The sequence below is a fragment of the Apostichopus japonicus genome, chromosome 3 (genome assembly GCF_037975245.1).
Source record: "Apostichopus japonicus isolate 1M-3 chromosome 3, ASM3797524v1, whole genome shotgun sequence".
NCBI lineage: Eukaryota > Metazoa > Echinodermata > Holothuroidea > Aspidochirotida > Stichopodidae > Apostichopus > Apostichopus japonicus.
This window is the reverse complement of record NC_092563.1, coordinates 29,770,113-29,794,179: the sequence shown is the minus strand read 5'-3', so window position 1 is coordinate 29,794,179 and position 24,067 is coordinate 29,770,113. Positions and strand designations below refer to the sequence as shown.

At 36.4% G+C, this 24,067-nt stretch overlaps 1 protein-coding gene across 1 annotated transcript; it reads left to right on the top strand.

The window, feature by feature from the left end:
- The first annotated feature begins 1,374 nt into the window (after positions 1–1,374).
- LOC139965783 (scavenger receptor cysteine-rich domain-containing group B protein-like) lies at positions 1,375–23,716 on the top strand. Its single transcript, XM_071968476.1, has 7 exons — positions 1,375–1,846; positions 10,061–10,326; positions 10,675–11,013; positions 12,038–12,376; positions 18,004–18,363; positions 18,622–18,999; positions 19,607–23,716. Exons 2-7 carry the CDS (start codon positions 10,191–10,193, stop codon positions 20,011–20,013), a joined length of 1,959 nt encoding a protein of 652 aa, XP_071824577.1. The 5' UTR covers positions 1,375–1,846; positions 10,061–10,190; the 3' UTR covers positions 20,014–23,716.
- Positions 23,717–24,067: the final 351 nt, after the last annotated feature.

Here is a 24,067-nt window from a genome sequence, read left to right as displayed (position 1 = left end):
GACAAAGTTTATTGGTGAATATCTTGAAATCTGGGATTGAAATCGAAATATGATATATGCGTCTTTCATATAGTTCTCTATGCTTCTGGACTATCGGACGTAAAATCAATTTTCTCCAAATTCATATCGTTTGAACTCCTCATGATAGCTGATACCAACTTCAAATCAGTCTGTGATTCGACAAAAAGCAATGAGATCTATTGAGAATAGCGAGTCATTACCCACACCGGACGTATAAAGTATCCGAAAATTGTTCATATGTCCATTGTTGAAAGTTTTACCCCTCAATCAATCAGTTAATACGCACAAATATATACGAAGTTTTTTGTGGGAAGTGATAGGGAAGGTACGTGCTAAACGGTCTTGATGTTGAATCGAAGATCCCATCAGTAAATAGTCCTTGACCGTGGTCTGGATGTGTAACTTTATCAATGTTAATCAAGGGCGTAGCCAGGATTTTCAAAGTTGTAGGCACGACTATCTGAGCGGAGCCCCGCCATCGGTTGGCCTCGGAGCGTACAAGAAAAGTTTTGGTTTAACAACCCCCCCCCCCCCAGATGGCCGGAAACGGCCCTTCCCGAGTGTTCATTCTGGTTCCACTGGCCTCTTGCTAACTTGAGACACCTCATTCAATATCACTTTTAAACCCAAAACACAAACTAGTTAAAATAGTACGTAATTCAATACTACATAATGTATTTAAAATTAGCAAGGTACATGTAAAGAGTAGTCTTACTTTTCAACTTCTGATACTTGTAGATACAAAGATAGGCCAGAAATGTCTTTGATACAACTATAGCCAGTAATTGTCTTTGATACAACTGTAGCTAGTAAATGTTTATCGAAAAGGCTGTTTTGGAACTTGGAACGCCGATCGTGACAACAACAGGCAACAAAGTGCTGCAGCTCTATAAAGTCTGTTAATCAACGATAGGCTTATTTGACTGTGGAATGTTTCTCAACTGAAATATTATCTGCGTAAACGGGTTCTTAGCCTAACTAGATGTTAAAAAACTGACAAGATCGGATCTTTGTCTTTTGCGCGGGTAGAGTGTTGAATGAAACGGCACGCGATAGAAATGACAGCTTAGATGACAGAAGAATAGGTTACCTAATTTAGCCATATTCTTGCTACGTTCATTTCATTAGTTTTTCCTGTCTAGAATCTTAAACTCGTCCAGCAAGCTCTATGGATTTGAATTATGGGTGTTTAAAAAAAAAGATAACTTGGCCCAAAAAAGTGTAGGCCCGGGCCTACAGTGCTACATACTGGCTACGTCCCTGTTAATGTAATAACATTGGCTATAATATAAATACTGTATGTACTTTCAATCAATGGGGTGAGACTTCCGGAATGATTGCCAATAGTTTTGAATGTTTGGAACTACCTTCAATCCCCATTACATGCTTCAACGACTTTGTCCCTTGGCGAAAGGTTCTTGCAATGCATTGTCCATTGTGACTAACTATTCTCGTCCATTGTGAATCTTTCAAGTGCACAACCACGAAGATCGAGACACTGAATGGTTTGTCACTAGCTGATTCACCTGAGCCTTGGGACACATGATTTCGCCACATGATCTTCGGAATAGTACGTACAGAGCACACAACTTGAATGATTACGTAACATAGCCAGGTTACCCTTTCGATCTTTCCTGCGGGACCTCTCTCAGTGAGTTCGATGTATGGTAGATGTTTACGAACTTTGCCAAACACAGTTCTCTGTCAAGTCGGAGTGTCGAAAGAGCAACGTTCACATAGCCGGGAACTCAACAAGTGACTGCAGAACTAGTATTAGAAACGCAAGAAAAAAGAGTGCCATGAAGTGAAGACAAAATGCTCTGAAGTACGTTCCCTCTTTGCGTAGTGTAACTCTAACTTAGTTACGCGAAGAAGTTTCTATTGATTGTATAGATGTTCACTATATTACCAGGCCTAGACATTTTATTGCATAGGAGACAGTACCGTAGGTCAACATAGCTGTATTCAAAACACATAGGTTAGCTTTATGTCTGTACATGCAAATGGCGAGACGAAAACAAGAGAGTAGGAAATAACACGAAAATATGATTCATTTTAGATCATATAAATTAAGTGCACTGTTGAAGTATGTAGGCTACTGTTCGTGAATATAACAAATGGTGTTCTGAACACATCACTGAGGCCAGTTATTAATCTAGGTTTAGGACCTGCCCATATATAAAATTAATAATCTTTGATTTAGCATAATGTGTGATTTTGTACCATAGGCTAAGAAATGCCAAACATTAAACTGATGTATGAAGTATATCAAACAACAGCCTTCTTAAAAGTGCTCTATATGTTATACTTAAAATGTCGAATGACTTCGACTTCTGAATACTCTGAGGATGGTTTTTAACTTAATTGTACTGCTTGATCCAAGCACATGCATCTCTTACATTGACCTAAGTCACACTATACTTTTGTTACTTCGGGTGATACTGATAGCGCCTCTCTTATCGGCCTAACCTGAGTTTGGCCAAGGATACAATTTGCAAGTCAAATTTTTAGCTGAATCGCATCATAATTGTTCCATGCTAGTATATATGTATATTTATTAATTCAACTTTAAAAGAAAAGCATTATATGTGATAATTTTAGAAAATGACTTTCATCTCCTAGCTAGCTTGGTTGTAGTTAAGACAGCTATATTACTTTGTATTTTGTCCCAAATCCAACGTGCTACTCAGTGTATTATTTGTAGTAGGCCTTTTGAGTCATATTCCAGTATAATTGCATGCCATATCATGCCTTAAATGACTGATAGTTCAAAGTGTGATTTATTGCATGCAAAACCAAAATTAAATAAGAAAATAAGGAAGGAATGGACAACTTTGTTTTCATTCATCAACTCACCCAAATTTGAATTTGTTGTACATGTATGTATAAGATATTTCCATATACAATGATAGTCCTAGCTGAGGACCAAATTTCTGTTTTGACAACCAAAATTAGCTGTGGAGGTTGTCTGCCCAATGACTATATAGATGTTTACATCAAATTCAAATTGCATTATAACTATAAATAACCCCAATAGGTCAAAAGATAATTGCTAGCATCCAAAGCTGGTGTTCTATTCACCAACTACACATCTGCCCTGTATTTACAGGTGCACATCCTACAGTGTAAAATCCTACAGTGTACATCCTACAGTGATATACAGGTCATTGTTATTTTGCTACATTTTTCGAACAACCAAATGTGCTGTGCGGAAAAAGAAAATGTAAGGCCTATGGGAAAACCAGAAATACTTCTTCAAATTTGCCTTATCCTGAAGTGCATAGATAAAAACAGAACATGTATTAAAAGAAATATTTCTGTTGGGAAGTAACATGAGGTATATGACCAGGAAGCTGTTACCAACTCAGTATAAGAAGTCCCTTGTTTGACCTAGCCATTTACAGTATTTTACTCTTTATTTCAATGTAACTAATAGACCTAGATGTGAATGATCCTGTTAAAGTAACAAATTTAAGCCAATACAGATTAGTCTTGTTCTGGGTTAATCTAATATACACTGTTTTGTGCAAATAATCTTGTAAATTTATCATGATCATGGTGTGAATTTAGTATGAGGTAATCAGGCATGTTTGAAGGTTCTTTTCTTCTTTCCCAGCTTGATCCAGCATGATATGTCACCAGACCATGACAAATTCAATGTGAAATTATTTTGTGTTTTGGGTGCTACCATTGATATGGTATTTTGTTGATGGTCTTTTTGATCGAGCACTCCCATATTAACTAGAAAGTCAAAGACATTTGGTTATTTATATGTTCACTCATTCAAACAGCATTTTTTGTCAGCAACCAGGCATTTTACCTATGGATATAAGACATGTATGCAAGATATTAATGTCAAGTTTAACACTGTACCTCAAATACCTGGGAATAATTTGGTGGTTTAGATTAAGCCCCCCAACCCCCCCCTTGCCCCAAGAAAATACTTTTGAAAACATCAATAAATATTAGCATGCTAAAACCTGTGCTATATGTTGTTTGCTGTACGTGATCAACTATTGCTGCACCTGTTTGTTGTTGCTTCTGTTATCAAAGATTGATAGCTGTATAGACAAAATCCCTTATGGGACAGTTTCAACCTATGTTGAACCAATGAATAGTCGTTACACTCCAAAAATATATGACCCTCAGGGAAGTCCTTTCACCATTATATTGAAATAATTCATTTGTGTTGGAATACACATTAAAGAGCATTTCGTGTTCTTGTTCGTTGGTAAATATTCTTCTTGGAATCCTCTAGGTTGTTCTAATTTATGGTAACCTTGATGGATCATTGTGAGTTGTGTGAGTACATCTGTAGAAACAAGTGGAATCGAAAAGTTAAGTCCCACCTGTATGACACAGAGTGTATTAGTATTTTAGGAGGAATTTGCCAACTAGTGTTTGTTGTTATTATACACAACTTAATAGTAGCTGTCAAAGAGGTCATGACAGGTTATTTGAAGAACGATATCGATAATCTTGGTGTTTATCAGATTGCAGACACATGTCTTGGTATCTCCGAATCAGTTTCTGTTGTTTCTGTTGATGTTGTTTCTGTTGATAAACTTAATCTATTGTATTTGTTTGTGTTTGCTATGTAAACTTGCTTAACATTTAAAGGCCTTGAAGACTCGCCCCAAACCACATGCGGCCATCTGAAAAAGTTAACTTTCTGTTGCTTTCAAGTGAAGTTTTGTTTGTGTCACTACAAAATGCAGACAGTAATGAAACGTGATACCTTGTTATCTTTAGCAGGACCTGAGATGTCCATCACTCTATTGTTTGTACACTGTGCTGTGGGTATTGACAGCAGCTGTATTTACTGACTGTACACTAGTGTCTAATTACCAATGGTAGCAAGCCGTGTGTGTATTTTCTGGGATTGATGGTGGTGTCTAACACTGCTGTTACACCTCATTCAAAACTAGGTCAGATTACCGGCATTAGACGTTTCTTTTTGCGCGAGTCTTCATACCCTTCAAATGGTCGTCTGCATGAACCCTGCACTGAGTGTGGTGAGGCTATGCTGAGCTGGAAGGTGTTTTTGTTGTTGTGTTTAGATTGGAGTTTAAACTTGAACCTCTGACTAAAGAAAATTGTTGAGTTTTAAACAACAAGGTCTAAGAGCTACGTATGTACTATATCATGGCTTAATTTGTGCAGTAATTGAAAATCAATGAAATTGGTAGTACAGTATTAAAAATACATATCCCGGCCACCACAATTGGTATTTTTAATACACATATCTCGTTCCCAAATTGATAGTACTAAATCACATATCCCATTCCTAGGTTGATAATTATATCCACCTAGTACAAATTTAGTGCAACGTTCCTTCTTAACTTCAAAAGCTAATTCTCTAAGACCTGAACACTTCATTTGTACATAGTGTGTACCAGAATTGACCAGTGTCAGAGAGAGGTGATTTCACCGAATTGTGTGGAGATTCTCCCTAACTTTGTTTACCCTTTTCTTTTGCATGGCCCTGCCCTTACCTGCCTATCTCTTTGCTATCAATAGAGATTGATCTATTCACTTTGTTATTTTGAAGTCTCAAGGGGTGTAGAAAACTTTCAATGGTAGTTATAACAAATGGACAATGGGATACATAGTAGTACTGTAAACCAGAAGAAAGGAACATGCAGGATAAATCAGACAATATTAGATTAAGGCAAAAACATGGTTCGTTGCATCAACCTTGTTCACATTTCAGAACGCAAGAGAGATTTGGATCTTGTTCCAACTCGAGTACAGATAAGAAAGCCAACTCTGGACACGTCAGAGAGCTGGGGGGTGGGCGGGGGGGCAGATCAACATCCAACTTAAGCAGATGATGAAAGCACGAAGAAGGGTCAAGAGGATTGTTTATCAATTAGCTAAATTATAGTTAGTAAATTGCTCCCTCCTTTAGACTCACGAAAGTTTGTGTTTTATGCCAGAGTAGCAAGGAAGAGTAACCAGAGATCAGTTGGGTTGCTTGATTATGTCCAGTGTGTTCACAGTGAACTAATTCACACCACAATCTTGATTGCACTTGCGGGATCATGATATCCTCCCCAAAAGCATCAACTCTACAATGTTGATCGTCTGTGCAGGGTATCAGGTCCCCTCTTGCATTCTCAAATGTGAACAAGGCTGAGTTCTATTGTCACCCTTTTTCACATGTTGCAAGGTCTTATAGTCAAGGCTTCTTGCAAGGTCGTATATTGTCTCAAAATACACGAGAGAAAAGTACTGTTTACAAGCTACTGAAGTCTTTGCAATTATGTAAAATACGGCTTGCATGATGGAATGAATTGGAAATTAATTCTCAGACAATAGACATTCCACCCAATTGCTCAAGCCAAACTTTGGCTTATATTTTAATAGATCTTGCCTGCATAATTTCATACAATAATTATTGTAAGTTAGATGGTAATAATGTATGGGATGTCCAGGGATGTGCCCAGGATTTCCTGAGTGCCAGGTATACCGATCGCCTGAGGGAGAAATTTTTCGATTTTTGAAGGTGCTCAGATGCCAAATGCTGGCACTTGTGTAGCTTTTTAAGCACATACACTAGTTTTGCTAACAATTTTCATTTTTTAATTTTGTTTTAGTGAAATATATTGTTAGGTATGTCAGGATTTTAGATGAAAATCGTGCTGGGCAGGATTCACGATTTTTAAGACAGTGCTGGGCGGTAATTTTTAGTGCTGGGTGGTGCCGCCCAGCGTGGGCACATCCCTGGATGTAAATTGCATTTCATGACTTGTACCACATACCCCCACCTTATCTTGTGTCATTATTTGTGGTGTAATTCTTTACCGAATTGATTACTTTCCTCAACTAATCAGATTCAATGTGAACTGTGCAATGAAGTCCAAGCTACATGTTTACTATTCGACTGACTTACTGAAAATACCATCAATTCTCAAGATCCAACTGGAAAATCTACCCACTAGCTGCAGAAGTTTTGTAATAACTGTTACCTTTAAGAGTCGTGACTTTAACATTGAACAAATTTGTGATACTGATTATTGGACAGGCCAATTTGTCATCATTAATGTAACAGTGTGACACCTGTATGATTTTAAAACCAGTGCTGCTGTACCTCAAGTTGAAGGATAATGGCTTCAAGGATTCGCAGCCTGAAGAGATTATGGAACTTCAGGGAAGACAATGAAGTTCCGCATACCATTTAATTACATCAGAGATTTCATTACCATGCCCGTTTGGAATCTGGGATACTGAATTTTTCTCAGAATAATACTTTTTGGCTATTTAACTCCTAAGTGTTGCATGATTTGCATCTACAGGGATTTATACAAGTCCCTGTGATTGCTTTCGTGGCAAGAAAGGTCTTTAATTCTGGCCATGAGATTATTCACTGTAAGTCCATGTAGAAATTTACAACTAAAAGAAAGGGATTTAGTAGGGACACATTTAATGGCTATTTCCGTTTAAGTCACGACTTAGTTGTAGAAAGCTTTCTCAATTAATCTTAGGATATTCATCATTGGAGATGATAGTTTGAGTCCTTATCAAAGTCAAATCATAAGTAGCCAGTTTACTCCACGGATTTAAAGAAGATGGAATGCTGTTTCTGTAAGAGGCATCATTAAGTAATGTAACCTTGTGTAGTTGTTTCAGATAGCTTTACAGATTACTTACAGTACATCATCCCTAGAAAAAAAAAACTAAAGTATACAAAGAAGGCCGTCTTCTTCAGATAAGAGTTTCAAAGATTGTTCTTTGACACAAGAAAGACAAAAAAGAACTGAAAACTAAAGGAAGAATTTGGAATTCAGGTTGAATAGAGGTCAATTATTCAGGTATTCAAAGTGGTAGTAAGAGATTACGAGCAACTGAACCACCTTAAATATTGATCAATATGCATAATTGCATATGTTGATCCACTTAATACGGTTCACCTTTTGGATTTCAAAAAAGGTCTTTATACAGTAGAAGTTTGTGTTTAAAGCAAATCTGGTACAACCATGATTTATTTATTTGCGCAGGGGAAACTTTTGATCTGTTTCAAGTTTAAACGAAAACAGAAAAACAAATAATAACCGAGAAGCGACCAAAGGCAATATTGCATTAAATTTGTCATTTATCAAAATGCTGGAAAGATTCTAGTACCGGAAGAATCTTGTTGTAAATTGTGTTTGTTGCGATGGGGGAGATTAGAGGGGAGATGTATGAGTGAGGAAGGGTTTGAGTAGATGATGCCAAGTGGATGGTTGCCCACAGACATGAAACATATCACATCTGTTTGTTGTTTTTCTATCTTCATGTCTCACTCATGGAACACCAATTGTAAGAACCATCCTTACAGTATATGTAACTGAGGATTTAGCAACAAAACTGTAAACAATTTTAAACGAACAAAAAAGAGCAAATACAAAGTAAAAACAACAGCATGAGTGTGAGAAGTAAATGTACATAGCAATGTTAGAATATTAGTAAGACTATGAATCAACTTACTACAAATCTGGTTTTGTGCAATACACAGTACCACACTAATTTATTTATCAGATTTACCAGTTCTTGTCTGTTTTTAGTTACAGTTTGTTTTGAACCAGTCACATTTGGTTGATGATTTTCATCCATGTATAGTGCATTGGTGTTTCTGACATACAGGTATTGGGGATATCCACTTCCTAGCACAAATGTACTTTAATGAGGCTGTGATACATTTATTGCGTTGAACTGATCTATCGATCACAATGCAATCCATAAGTACATTATTGTCAAAGCTGTGAATACAGTCAGTATCAGGTGAATGTCAGTTCCTGTCTGTACTCCTTCAGTGTAGCTGTGAAATTTAAGCCCACATCTCGTACTCAACCTCTCTTAAAATTGTATTTGGACTGTAAAATTAATATTTTACCTTACCAAAGGCAAAAAGAATCTTTGTGATGGTACTTGCATGTGTGTGACACCTTGGCTTGTACACATAACTCAAAATCCTTATGGTGGGTGAACTTCTTATTTGGTAAGTGGCAGCACCATATAGCTTAGAGGAAGGATATATTCCCTGCAGAGTTCAAGGGCATTTGAGACCAACAAAGATCATGTTCTAAAAACCTTGTAAACAAGGTAAATCCAAAGTAAACGTGTATGTAGTCAAACTCAAAATACGGATCCACTTATTGAGTACAACAACCCAATAGTTTTCTACAGAGGTCTAAGGTCTTTTGGTACCAGAGGTCAAAGTCTGAAAACCTTACAATAAACCCAAAAATAAATCTTGAATGAACTTCATACTTGGTATTTGGAGATCAAAAGTCATTTAAGCTTAGTAGAGGTCACAGTATGAAAAGCCACAAGAGAAAAACTTGAAATGAATATCATATGTGGATCCATCTTAAAGAATGCAAGAGTCTAAATTCTACTTGCTGGAGTATACTTAATTCAGTTGTGTGTTGGTACAATGTCTATTAAATTTGTAAGGTTTAAACCTTAAATCTGATATAATTTACTAAAAAACTTTGGAAAGATTCTAGTACATTAAAACATAGTTTATTAACCTACTGTGCCGTTAATACTAAGTACTGCTAGGTCCCTTCAGGTAAAAATGTGACAATTGCACTTTTTAAGAGGTGATTTACGGTACACTGTACTACGTATGTCCAGAGGTCAGAGAGGTGATGAGTTTAAATGGCCCATGGCAGTGCCACACTGATTGTGCACCCACTTGAGTTAATTGATATGAATTAATTAGATTGCGGATAAAACAAGGGAGCTTCCACTAGCTCTCTCTCTCTCCCTGATAAAACTTTCACCTCATAATGTGGCAGTAATGTATTGCCTTTAGAAACTGACTTCTTTAATGCTGGTTTCTAGTTCATTTCCAGAGGATAAAAGTTTCTATATAGCAACCAAACCCTGCATGCAAAAGTGTGGCAAGGAATCACAAAAGCCTCCTTAGTTTTCTGGTTACCAGCTAACAGTAGTTATATGTGTGTGTACCTGATCAACTCAAATTGAGGAATGCTGCTTTAATGTCATCTCTTTTGGTAAATTCTCTTTTTTCTTGTTCTTCTTTCAACAGTTTGGTTTATACAGAAATTTATCAATTGCTATAAAGGCGATAAGAGTGAAAAATGAAGTCCATGCCAATGTCGCTTGGGACATTTGCGCTGCTAATTCAGAGATAAATTGGAACAAGGGGTTTGAAAAAGATGAAGTTCACCAAGATGTCATCATCCACAGTGACCAAGAGGGGTTGTTTTTGGGGTAATTTGCCCCTCAGACTGGTTCTTACTTGGACCGTTCATCTTTTGTTGTGCAATAAATCCAAATCAATAAAGTTGACAGGTGAGTAAAGTTTGTTTTCTGCTCTTACCAAATGTTATGATTTTGCTGCTACATGAAAACAGCTGGGGGAGTTTTGTGTGTGTGTTTGGGGGGGGGGGTGGGGCAGAAAGTATTAATCAGTGACCTGTGGAGTATGTGTTAAATTTAATCTCTATCATGAGAGGTGGTGATCACAATTGCTGGGTAGGATCATGAGTACGCCATTGTTCACACTACAGAGCTGATTGCCCCTAGCTATATCAGATGGGTTCTCAAATTTGAACACTTGAGGTCTTAATTTCTAGTTTGTTCCTTAGCGTTTTGCATTTGATTTGAATTTTTTAATTATTTTTTAATTTTTTATTCCAGGTTACAAATTAAAACTAACAGGTGGCATCCATCCATGGGAAGGAAGGCCTCAAATTTTCACAAATGGAACTTGGTATACTATATGCAAATACAACGTAAACCAAACAGTCACTGCCGATGTGGTTTGCCATGAGATGGGCTTTCAAAGAGGATTATCTGTAGAGTCGTACATTCGTAACGTAGCATCGACAGATCCTATCTTGCCTGGATCTTTTGTCTGTGATTCTTCTTCGTCGAATAGCCTTAGTTCTTGTGTTTTCAGCTTAGATACCTTAAATAATGATTGCAGTCATTACACCGACTTGGTGGTCAATTGTTGGAATTCAGAACAACTATATGGTGAGTACAATAAACAAATAGATAAGGTTAATAGAAATGAGGAAGTGATATGGGTGTTGAGAGAGGATACAAGATTAACTATGGCAGGACTCAGACGTTTGTCTTAAAAATCAATGTTTCTGCAGGTCAAGCCAGATAAATAAACTTGTATCACTTTAAAAAAAAAACTCCCTTTAACCTCTGTCACAAAGAATGAAAAAGAACCCACACCCCCCCCTCCCCGCCCCAAAAAAAGAAGCAAGGTACTTTAAAAGAGCAGGAACTTTGAACCAAAAAATACATTTTCTTCAGAGTAATATTTCTACTTTTACATACAAATACAAATACATACAAATACAATACATACAAATACAATACATACTTTTGTTGAAGATGACGATGAAAATCTGTATGCTCACATCTGAACAAAGAAAGTTCAGAAATGTTGAACAAATAAGTGCATGAGAACAGTACAAATAGTTTGAATTAAGGAGTATTAAAATGGTAATCAAACATTGAAGTATTGCTAGCACTAGTGAAGTGAATTTTTCACCAGTTTCTTTGCAGAAAGGGATCTCAATTTATTGTATCATAAGGCCAGAAAAAATCATTGGTAGAGACCAAGGACCAGACAGAATCCAAGGTTCTTAGCTTGTACTGTACCTAGATTGAGCAATGTGGATGTTAGTTCTGGGTAGGGTAATCATGCCTATGGTCTCTGTATACATGATTCGTCCAAGTTTCTGGACTGATGCTTTTCACAGGCCGGGTTGATATCTTACATGGTCCAGATTTGGCCTGAGGCCCTGCCTATTGCTCGGAGCCCTTCCTTGGGGCATTCAAATTCCTCTTGAAATGGCTATACATTTATATTATTCCAAAATTTACAGTGATTTGACTTGCATATTGTGTACTTGTTTAAGCGCTTTGAGGCCTTTGCATAAAGCGCTCTATAAATATTTGCTTATTATTATTATCATTATGATTATTATATTTTCTGTTACAACGTATCAGAGCCTCCAAACGAATCGTTCTTTACCTACAGAAAACTTTGTGAGTCTACGTCTAGTTGGAGGCAGTGGGCCCAATGAAGGACGAGTGGAAGCTTTCCATGGTGAAGAGTGGGGCACAGTATGTGATGACTACTGGGACATCCATGATGCCTACGTGGTTTGCCGTCAGCTCGGGTATCCTTACGCCCTGGAGGCCACCAGCGTGGCATCGTTTGGCCCAGGAACGGGCACCATCCTAATGGACGATGTGAAATGTCATGGTTTAGAGGAAAACTTGGCAGAATGCCAACATGCAGGCCTGCGATCAAGTAACTGCTTCCACCCAGAAGATGCTGGGGTAGTTTGCGCAAAAACTTCCTCTCAGTTTTCTGGTGAGTTAAGTAGTACTGTGAGCATCATATTTCATTAAATCAAAACAGTTTGTTAACTTCATGAAACCATGTGATGTTCCCTTAGGATAAAATTTTCATCAGTTAGTCCGAGACAACCAAATTTCTGTTCTGAGAACCAAAGTCATGCTTGGGTGATGCTCCTGTGGACTACTAGTGGTTTACATTGAATTCAGATTGCACTGTGACTATACATACCTCCAAATAGGTAAAATGATATCTTGGTGTCACCCTCCGTCAATATATAGAGAATTTACTTCGCTCCTCGCTTACCTGTCTCCTCACAACCTTAGCACCTCATTCTACCGTGTCTAGTATGCCCTGGTATTCTTTTAACACTGTGCACCCTCAATGACTGGCTCCTCCGGTCGTTGCCCTCCCTTCTCTTTCTACCATCCAAAGTGTCTACACATGCGTTTTTGTAGTGGATAGCAAATCTTACTGAAATAGCCCGGATACTTTGGATTTTTACCTTTTATACATCCTTTGGGGATTTCAGAACGTTCTACAGTGGTTAACATTGAATTCAGATTGCACTGTAACTATACCTACCACCAAATAGGTAAAATAATATATTGGTGTCACCCTCCATCAATATATAGAGAAACTGAAATAAAGCACACAAAAGAGAATGTCATAGGCCTATGATCCACTCGAGTGGGAGTTTTACTGGCCCAAAAAGCAGGTGTTTTCTTCACATAACCCACACATCTCTCCTACAGTGTACATATTGGTCGTTCGTTGTTATTTTGCTACATTTTTATTGCTGTTCGGACTGGACCTGGTTGTCTGAGGGACAACCAGCTAAATCCTTAGAAATTTGCCATGTTCCCAGAGAATTAGAAGCTCTTTAATTTAAACGAATAGATCTATGTAGTTATTACCATTAAGTTGCCAACTTAGTAGAGTGTAAACTGATACAGAAATGTGTTTCCCGAAAAAATTAAGTGCAATTTTTTTCTCCAAATAAGCCAACCATTATTCGTGACTTCAGCATTCCTGTTTTGATACCAATGGACTAAGTCACAGATTTTGTTTATCAGTTTTCTTTAAAGGCATTGAAGACTAGCCCCAAACCGTGTGCCGCGCTCTGAAAAAGTGAAACTTTCCGTTTCTTGCAAGTGAAGTTTTCTTCTTGTCGCTACAAAATGCAGACAGTAATGAAACGTGATACCTTATTATCTTTTATCAAGACCTGATATGTCCATCGCTGCTATGAACACTGTGTTGCGGGTATTGACCGTAGTTGTATGTATTGACTGTACACTAGTGTCTAATTACCGACGGTAGCAAGCTGTGTGTGTATTTTCTGGGATCGATGGTGGTGTCTAACACTTTTGTTACACCTCATTCGATCTAGGTCAGATTACCGGCAACAGTGCGTCACTCTTCAATCCCTTTAAGCTATCCTTAACCTTCAAGTTACTATAAGATTTTGTTAAATATAACTCAAAATGCAGCTTAACAGAAACAAAACAAAAATTAGCCTGGTTGCTAAGCATGCAATTTTGAGAAGTGCTCACAAGTCTGTGTTAGGAGATTCAAAGAATAGCTGTACTTCATCGTATTAGTTTGAAATCGTAGCAATACAATTCAGAATTTTAACGACTTGAAATTTCAGTATCTGAGTTACGAAGGTAGCAGAACGACATAAGTTTTTGTTTCAACAGACAACATTGTTTGTTATCTTGTAGACAAATAGACAATGGTGTTGTTATCTAATTGGATTATAGTCAATGCTTCCCTTTTTGCAGGAAGACCTAGGATTGGTAGTTATGTCTGTTCTATAAAGTCCCAAGGGTGACTTAAGGAAAGCATTTAAGGACAATGGCTTTGATGGCCTTTGTTGGTTTCCTGCCCTCAGGGATGTTTTAATCAGCCACTTGAAAACAAATGCAAAAGAATTCAAAACTGTTAATTCAGCTACATTGCATTGAACCAAATCAGTCAATTTAGTAAATCGTGTGAACGGTTCAAAGAAGTCAACTGTGATACAGTATATATACTAATAACAGTAATTAATATCTAAATGCTTCACACGTATAGGAAAACAAATAAACTTGTAACTGTAGTGTAGGGGACAGTTTGTTAAATATTGTCATAGATAAATTTCATATCTTTTAAATGTAATCTTCAGAATAGTTCCAACAATAAATTGCAAATGGATGCATTTACAGCAGCTTTTTGAAAGTGATAAATATATTATTCCCATAACAATGGAACTCTTTAGTTTTGTTTAGTCATTTACTAATGTCAATAATTTTGAAATTTTGAAACTTGCTTTTACATATTTTTTGATGCTACTACTTTATGAAAAGTGTCTGACCAATGAATTATTGACGATTGAATTTATTAATTACTCACACAAACTGTGTATTAGTTCATTGCAAAAAAGCATGGAATGATTTCTTGGTTTGGATAATTTCTATCATATTTTAAGAAATACTCAAATATTTGTAAAAATGTCTGACAAATTCAAACCGATGCTCTAAAGTGAAATATTAAACATAAACAGAAGCATCTTTAAAGGGCTGTCTTGGTCAACCTTTTATGTTTTTTTTTTACTATAACAACGGTCGGAACTCAAGGTGATCTCCAAGTTTTGAATACTGTATGAACAAAGCAGATTTCCAAAACAGGTCAAGACTTGCCAAAAAAACTGTGTTGTGATTTTGAGAGCGTCATGACCAAATTAAGAATAACCAGCCAAGGTTTAAAACTACTGGAAATAACTTTTTAGAAAGTTGTACTGAAACTACAATATGACCATGATGGATGCTCTCTTTAGCAACCTTGACATATTGTACAAATATTGCAGTAGTATGGTCACTGAAGTATATATATAGTGTACAGTTAACTGCGTGATAGACTTCATTGTAGTCCATGCAGACCTTGAGATTTCTGTTCAATGCCAAAACTACTGTTAAGTCTGTATAATTAGTCTGAGTCAATCAGGTGGCAAGCCATTGTCAGCTAATAAAGCAATTGATAAGTAAATATCAAAGCTCTGAAATTTATTCTTTGTATGGAATTTACATTGGAAAGTGACTTATTTGCTTTGAGGCTACACTGCATACCAGCAATGTTTAGAAGGTATATTACACCAACACCTGTCAGAAAGAAAAAGACAATTTTAGATTGTCAAGAGGCTAATAGACTCATAAACATGTAACCTTGTCTTTTTGCAGTTGTAAGGTTTGTAGATCCTTAGTAACAGGGCATATTTGTTTTTTTTATTTTTTTTTTTATGATATTGTTGAATAGATGCTTGTACAACAAAATTGATTTGATGCTGAGGTATACCTGTAGATGGAATTCTGTCTTATATTATCCTAGAATGTTACAAGACTTACTGATTGAAATTTCTACCAGAATTTTGCAACTGTTTCTTTCATGGATGTGTGTGATTCCATGCCTAAACCAAACTTGGACTCTACTGTATGCAAACCACTTTTGCAAGGTCCCCAAAGCATGTAGATCTAAGTTTTCAAGTAACATGTCGTATCCACGAAATTAGAGCTGATGACTTTGAACACTGTATGATGACACAGTTTACAAATTTATCCACCGTTGTCATTTAGATTTTTGAGCTAGAACAGGTGAAATTTTAGCAAGGTACATCCCAACCTATGTGTCACCCGTTCTTGCATGATTTACCCATTTTATTAACCAACTTCTAAAATGCATTTAATCTAATAAGTCATTATTTGAATCCACTTGATATTTACACCGTCGATAGTTAATTTCATCCACTTCATTAAATCCAAGCATTAAAAAAATACCCCCCCCCCCCCTCAAAAAAAGAAAAAAAAATCATGCACTAGGTAGGACTTTTTAGGGATAATTTGGGACAATGGTTAACCTACTTGGTCTGATGTACATTGACCTAACTGTGGATACGTTACATGTTAACACACTTACTGAACAAGTACAGTAGTGGTGAAGCTCATATTTAGGTGGTATAGTGCAATAGGTTCCCCTTAATGAGTACTGCAGCTTTCTCTTTGCCATGGTGGAAATCAAAGGTCATTCAAGGTCAAAATTTATTCTATGGCTACAGTCATCTGTTATCGTCGTTATACAGATAAAAGACTGCTTGCTCCACAAACTGGTTACTGCTTGTTTGAAATGATCCTTGATCCCCAGGGTAAAGTACAATCTATGTTGCAATTAAGATTAAAAAGGCATCACTGCTAAAAAATGTATGGTAATGGCTCTTCTTCTGTGAGTAGGTTACTGTGATATTTTATGCCAAAATGTATTTGAACATGAGTGGGTACTGGGTAGTCAATTCTTCTTGTGCAGTGCCAGCCAGATGACTGGATTTTTTTAATATTTGTTGAGTTCTGCCAAGCTATAGCCGAGGTAATTGATTTGTAACGATGCATCATGAAAACAATATACTGCTTGGCTGTAGGTCAAATATAAGACAGTTCAATGAAACTTCAAAACATATTGAAATTGATTTAAATTGGTCTTTGTGTTTCTGTCTCGTTACCAGATGAATAGCTATTATTTTCACCAGGTCATGTAACAACAACAAGGGTTATAAGAGCTAACGTTTTTAAAAGGAACTTGATAAAAGAAAATATAAGCCAATCTGGGGTAATATATGTACATATTAGTTAGATAACCTGGTCGGTGTTTGACACCTTGGAAATACTGAGATTCATAAGTAGGTGACACTTTACGTACTTTAGAATATATACAGTAAACCGGTTAATTGTTGGCCGTTATGCAGTATTCCCTATGATAGAGGTCTGTGGCAAACTCAATGGTAGTGTGGTGTTTGATTTACACTGTATTTCAAACCATTTGCCTGTGCAGGCCGAAGATACAGGGACACAGAGAAGCGCAAAGAAGAATTGACATGAAAGAGACTATAGAATGATCCTAAAATTGCCAGATATGTTGTTAAATCAGAGCAACAAACAATGGTTTAGAAAAGCATGATGCTTTACTATATTTTCTAGCAATTTTGTACCCAATTTTTGTGACTGAAATTATGTAAAAAAATCTGTTGTTTAGTGAATTTCGTATCTGCAGAGTGATGGCTTACTTGTGTTCCACTCTATGAAGTCACTTAATTGACAAGAACAATGAGTAGCATCTGATTGATGAGATCTCCAAATTAAGGCAAAGGTTAAAAAAAGTCATTTTATTTGGGTTTGATCAAATCCCTCATTGTACTTGTGTTTATCATTAATAGTATCATTTCTTGTTCAGACGTAATAAATCAATCCTATTGGTCGGTCGTAATGAACAATAACCTGTGACATTTCTCACTGGCTGTGAAGCGGATTCTTGTACAATCTGTGGCATCTGGAGCCAGGTCTGACAATTATATCACGGGAATCCCCTCGGATCATTTCTAAGTGTAATAAGCTATAACCTGTGGCATTTCTCATTGCCTGTGAAGCAGATTCTTGTACATAATCTGTGGGATCTAGAGCCAGGTCTAACAATTATGTCATGGGAATCCCTCGGATCAGTTCTAAGTGTACTTGGGAGAGGTGAACATGCTGTACATAATTTTTAGATCATTTTTCCTTGGTCCGACATTAATATATACTTTACATTCACGATTAACTTTCTCTGACTTCTTTCAGCTGATTTCCTACTATTTGAAAGACCAATAAAGTTCGGTTGGTGCAGATACGGAGGAATTATAAAGGTCAAGTACGATAATATTTGGTGGACCGTTTGTGCGGATAGCTCATGGAACTTGGTGGACGTTGAAACTATATGCACACAAATGGGATATTCGACAGAGGGCGCCGTGCGGTTCTTTGACGATTCACTCGGATATCATCAGATCAGATTCGCGGATGTAGGATGTTTAGGAAATGAAGACAACTTTTTGCAGTGTTCTATGCGGGAGATTTTTCCAAGAGAATGCCACCCAGCACGAACAGCGGCTCTTTGTTGCGGGGAACCGTTTACAAAAGACAAAATCAGTTCTAAAGAAGGTAACTTTTTTCCTGGTTGTTGACAACAAAAAGCTAATCCCAGAAATTGCTTATGGAACACTGAATCCTTAAGCTTGTATGATGAGTGTGAGTCAAACATATAGCTAATTAAACCAACTGTTTTGCAAGAATCCATGAAATGAATCGCTTTGGAAATGATGTGTGACAGTGTTATATGTAATTAATTTTTAATCCTTGTTTTTTCTATAACTGTTTTTTCTTCTTCTGAATTCTGACTTTTCTCTTACTTCCAACCAGATTTAGACGTAAGGTTAAGGGGTTCCTCTTCAATCTTTGAAGGTCGTGTCGAAGTCCGCCAACCGGGAGAAGATTGGTCCACCGTTTGCGATGACATGTGGGACCTTCAAGACGCAGAGGTGGTTTGCCGTCAGCTTGGCTTTCCGGGAGCAAAGAGCGCTCATAACTATGCCATGTTTGGCCCAGGGTCAGGAGTCATTTTGCTAGATGATGTGGACTGCATAGGCACCGAGACTAACCTCGGTCACTGCAAACACAAGGGCTTTATGAACAGTGACTGTAATCACAAAGAAGATGCAGGGGTGTCCTGTTTACAATACTCTGAAGATAACATCACAGATACTTTCTGGGAACCTAACACAGTGAAGCCTGGTCAAGGTTTGTCCTACCCTTTTCTGTTCCATTGTAGGACTCAAACATAGTAACCAAAACTGCATGATTTTGATAATATCATCATCATCATCACATATCATATCATCATATTCTGTCCCCAGGTTTACCCTTTCTCAGTTAACAGAGGTTGGGCAACTACTTAAGACGTACGTTGAGCAATCTTTTCAGTTTGCGACACTCAAACTCTGGAACATTCTACCCATCCACACTAGGAATGCCCCTACCATGGACAATTTTAAAAGCATCTTAAAAACTCACTTATTCACATGCTACCCACATTGGACCTTGTCATTTTTTTTTTATCCTTTCATGTTTCTTTAAGTTTTTTTCCTAATGCTCTATATTTTTATAAACAATGTAGAATTCTTGTCAAGATAAAAAGTTTGATAGTTTTAGGAAACAATGCTGTGTGTTTACAGTATGCTATTTCAAGTATCATGAATACTTTTTTTTGGAGGGGGGAGGGGGGCAGAGATGGGGCAGTGAAATATGTGTAAATTAACATGAGTAACTGTCCGCCAGCATAATCTGTGTAAGATATATATGTTATGTGAATTAAAAGGTTTCTCTTTTTCTTTCTTTTCTTGGACAGTGGTGTCTTTTTCCTCCGGGGCTGTTATCATCATTGCTCTAGTGTCTTCTTTCGGTGGAATCCTCTGTTTAACTTTTGTTTCGTACCTCTCTTGCCTTGTACTTGATAAATGTTGTTGTAAACATCCAGAACCAACCTCAACACCTAACGTAAGAGTACGCAATGACCTCAGCCACTGGTCAAACCGTTACCAAGATGCATTTCACTTAAGTCAAGCAATCGCAGACCTAGACTGTCCTATCGAGACCATGCTGCCTGTCGTGGATCAGCCTCCCGCATATGAAGCTTTGCCAGCCGAGGAACAACCGCTATCAGGTGAACTTCAGAATATAGATCGTCCAGAGGAGGGAGCGACATTGCGACCTAACACTCCACCCCCGCCATATGAGGAAGTTGTATCAACGTAAAGGAAGGCTTTACCACCAGTTTTAAAGATATCAGAGCAAGAAAAGTCACAATTCCTTGAAAGTTTTGTTATGTTAATGGAGCAGTTACATTGCACTTGCCACATTGTTAACATTCTGTGAAAATAATGTTATTTGTTCAATGCAAGACAAATCATTACAGTTAAATGCTTTAGTAATTGGCTTTCGATTTAGTCAGCTGTAGCAGTTTTACTTCACATGCAACTATGATCTCAAATTGTGATGAAGATCTCAAATTTCAGAGAAGGGAAAAAGGATGTACAAACTGTCTCTGGCACACTGCTTTGACTAGACAAAGTACAGGAAGAAATCTGAGAAAATAGCTAGTGTTCCTAGTGTAACAGATGGGGATAAAGTGTCTCTGGCTCACTGCTTTGACTAGACAAAGTACAGGAAGAAAGTTGAGAAAATAGCTAGTGTTGCTAGTGTAACAGATGCAGATAAAGTGTCTCTGGCACACTGCTTTTGACTAGACAAAGTACAGGAAGAAAGTTGAAAAAAATAACTAGTGTTGCTAGTGTAACAAATGGGGATGAAGTGTCTCTGGCACACTGCTTTGACTAGACAAAGTACAGGAAGCAAGTTGAGAAAATAACTAGTGTTGCTAGTGTAACAGATGGGGATGAAGTGTCTCTGGCAAACTGCTTTGACTAGACAAAGTACAGGAAGCAAGTTGAGAAAATAACTAGTGTTGCTAGTGTAACAGATGGGGATGAAGTGTCTCTGGCACACTGCTTTGACTAGACAAAGTACAGGAAGAAAGTTGAGTAAATAACTAGTGTTGCTAGTGTAACAGATGGGGATTAAATGTCTCTGGCACACTGCTTTGACTAGACAATGTACAGGGAGAAAGTTGAGTAAATAACTAGTGTTCCTAGTGTAACAGATGGGATGAAGTGTCTCTGGGACACTGCTGTTGGTGGGCAAATGTCTTTGTGTCTTTGTGAAACTACAAAGAAGGCACAGGCAAATTAGGGAGGATGAAATAACTTATCACTTTCACACAAGCCAGCTGTTTGTTTATGGTCACCAATTTTGGAAATATTTTCAATTCTATTTTGTTATTGAAGACAGATTACCTCTGCCCAAGATATGACACCCGGGTTCCTTAAATTTTTTCCTTCTTTTTTTTTTGCCATAAGAAATTTAATTTGCTAATAATGACTTAAGTTTCAAGTGAAAACATTTGTCAACTCGACACTTTCAAATAACAAAATGTGGACCGTTTTTTCTTCTCAGTATTTGAAATGAAACTTTTCATACAAATTTCAGTTTGGAATTATGTCAAAATTAAAGTTAAACATCAGTGTAAAAGATTATTTTAATCCGTGGAAGTCGTTTTTATTTTATTATAGATGTAGAACACCGAATTCCATTTTAGACGTGAAACACTGTAATTTTCTCCTGGCTAGAAAATGATAATCATTTCCTGTAAGTTTGATCTTGGTAATCAATAAAATTAAAAAGTGAGTAACAGGAATAATCATGTAGTATTACAATAAAGCTATTCCTGTTTAAGAACAGGAATAATCATATGGTATTACAATATAACTATTCCTGTTCAAGAACAGGAATAATCATATGCTATTACAATAAAGCTATTCCTGTTTAAGAACAGGAATAATCATGTAGTATTACAATAAAGCTATTCCTGTTTAAGAACAGGAATAATCATATGGTATTACAATATAACTATTCCTGTTTAAGAAAAGGAATAATCATAGTATTACAATCAGGCTATTCCTGTTTAATAACAGGAAAACATGCCTTAGGTAAGTAATGAAAGGAGCAATGCTTTCTTTTTTGAAGAGTGAATCGTAGTGACCGGTCTTTGATGATCAACAAAATTCTTTTCTTCGCTCTTATATTCTTGTCGATTTGTGACTGCAAATGGGATTCATGTGGAGTTTTCTTATCGGTCAAGGTTCATTTCTGTCAGACATTTCATCACTATGCAACTTTTGTGTAAGAATATTCATTTTTGATATATATACGATTTGTACATAATTTTTTAGAAAAATATTGACCTGTTCAGCTCAAAATATCATGATGGCATTGTTAACTCTGCTGCTACCAGATATACATTCATAAAACTTGAACTAAGTTTGCATAAAATGTTTGATATTAATTATTGTTTAACCATGAGATGGTCAAGTAATATTTACATTGTTGACAATTTGAAGTCAAACGGTTGTCATTAGCACCAGTGCTACTCATTTAGGTCTGAAATGCAAAAACATGTGTGAAACGAGAATACGACTTTCAATGTTTCTCTACCATCTCTAAACTCCTGAGGAAAGCCGTAAGTTCTGTCTCATAACCAGACTGCAGCCTGCCTGCCAGATGGGTGTGACAGCTTTAAGCTTTAATTCCTACTAACCTTGAGATGAAACATTTACACTGCTGCTGATGTTGTGGTTCCTGCCTGGATCTTATTTATTGATTAACTGGTTCTTTGCTATTTCATTGAAAATTCACTATGCATATTTGATATCAGAAGCTAAAGTTATTTTGCTTCACAAATTTCAGGTTTGAATATATTCATAAATTTGATCATTGTGATTTGAATTTTAGTTGTATTTGTTTATTTACTGAATGAAGGCTATAATTCAGTTCTAAGAATGCCTCATTTAAGCAAAATAGGAATGATATATTTAAAATAGTTCAAATAAGAAAACGTGGACTTGTTATGAGGAATGTGGTTATTTTGAAATCTATAAAGAGGATATCTAATGATAAAATAATAGTTAATACCTTTTGCTCTTTTTTTTTTTTTTTTTTTTTGAGAAATGCTGTAGGAGAGAAATCATCTCATTGAGTTTGAGGGGCAGAAGTATTTATTTAATAAATGAATGATGTATGACAAGCTGTTTTGTTATTTTATTTATTTGTTTTATTTTTATCACCTATATTGAACAATACTAGTTCTGTTTTGGTGACATTTTTGCCTTACTCTAGAGATCAAACATGGTTCTAACTAACTTAAAGTCATTTGTGATTCCTAAGGCTCCGTCTTGAAAGAGATACTTAGAACAGACTCCATTAAATGAAAATATATATATATTCTATATATATATATATATACATACATACATATATACATATATATATACATATATATATACATATATATTCGAATCCCGGTGGAGGCTGGAAGTTTTTTCACTGTTCTTGATTTTCCAACTCATTACAATTTTCATTTATATATATATATATATATATATGTGTATATATATATATATATATATTTATTTATTTAAATAAGTATATATATTTTCAACAAGGTTGACTAGTTTATCTGGCAGGTTTTGTTCTAGGTTTCCGTGTTGTATATTTCAGACACTTTATAGGCTGCTCTTTAACCACTGTTTGGTTTTGTGCAATTAGGGAATCCCATATGTTATTTTTCTTGGGGGGGGGGGGTTGGAGGGATGGGATGGGGAAGAGATGGAGTGGAAGAAATCAAGTGAAAGGAAGAGGTGGAATCCATTGCCAAGGTTTATTTTTCTAATTTTGATTTCTGTTTTGTATGATCATCTTTTCAGATTTTTCTCTGCTGATTTTCTTGAGTTTTAATTATTTTCATTACTGTAGAGGCTACAATCAAGTACAGCGTCTATCATTTTTCCATGTTTTTGGAAATAAAATTTTGTACTAAAAATAAATAATATTGATTAAGAGATAATATTATGTTCTTCTCAATTATTTCCAGTTACCATGATTTAAGCATTTCAGTACCATGTATTGTAAAATACTGCTACTCTGAACTTGTGCAAGGAATTTCTGACTTTTACAAACTACTTTTAGAAAGGCAAGGTGGTCCAAAGAATATGTAGTATTTTTGAAAAAGTCCCTTTTAAAATCTTTAATAATAAGAAAAATAAATAATTTGTGAAACCTTGAAGGAAACATTAAAACTGTAGTGTAGTAAGGAATACCAAATTTGTGACCTGGATATACCACAAGGCTTGCAACAACAGTTATGGAAATCTTTTAGATGTAATTTTGAGATCTTCAGGACTGAAATGACCTATGA

What these genes read in the sequence shown, in the direction of transcription:
- LOC139965783 (XM_071968476.1), top strand. Translation starts at nt 10,191, where the DNA reads ATGAAGTTCACCAAGATGTCATCATCCACAGTGACCAAGAGGGGTTGT. An exon ending in AACTTCCTCTCAGTTTTCTG is followed by an intron (nt 12,377 to 18,003) that starts GTGAGTTAAGTA and finishes GACTTCTTTCAG; the next exon opens with CTGATTTCCTACTATTTGAA. An exon ending in CACAGTGAAGCCTGGTCAAG is followed by an intron (nt 19,000 to 19,606) that starts GTTTGTCCTACC and finishes TTTCTTGGACAG; the next exon opens with TGGTGTCTTTTTCCTCCGGG.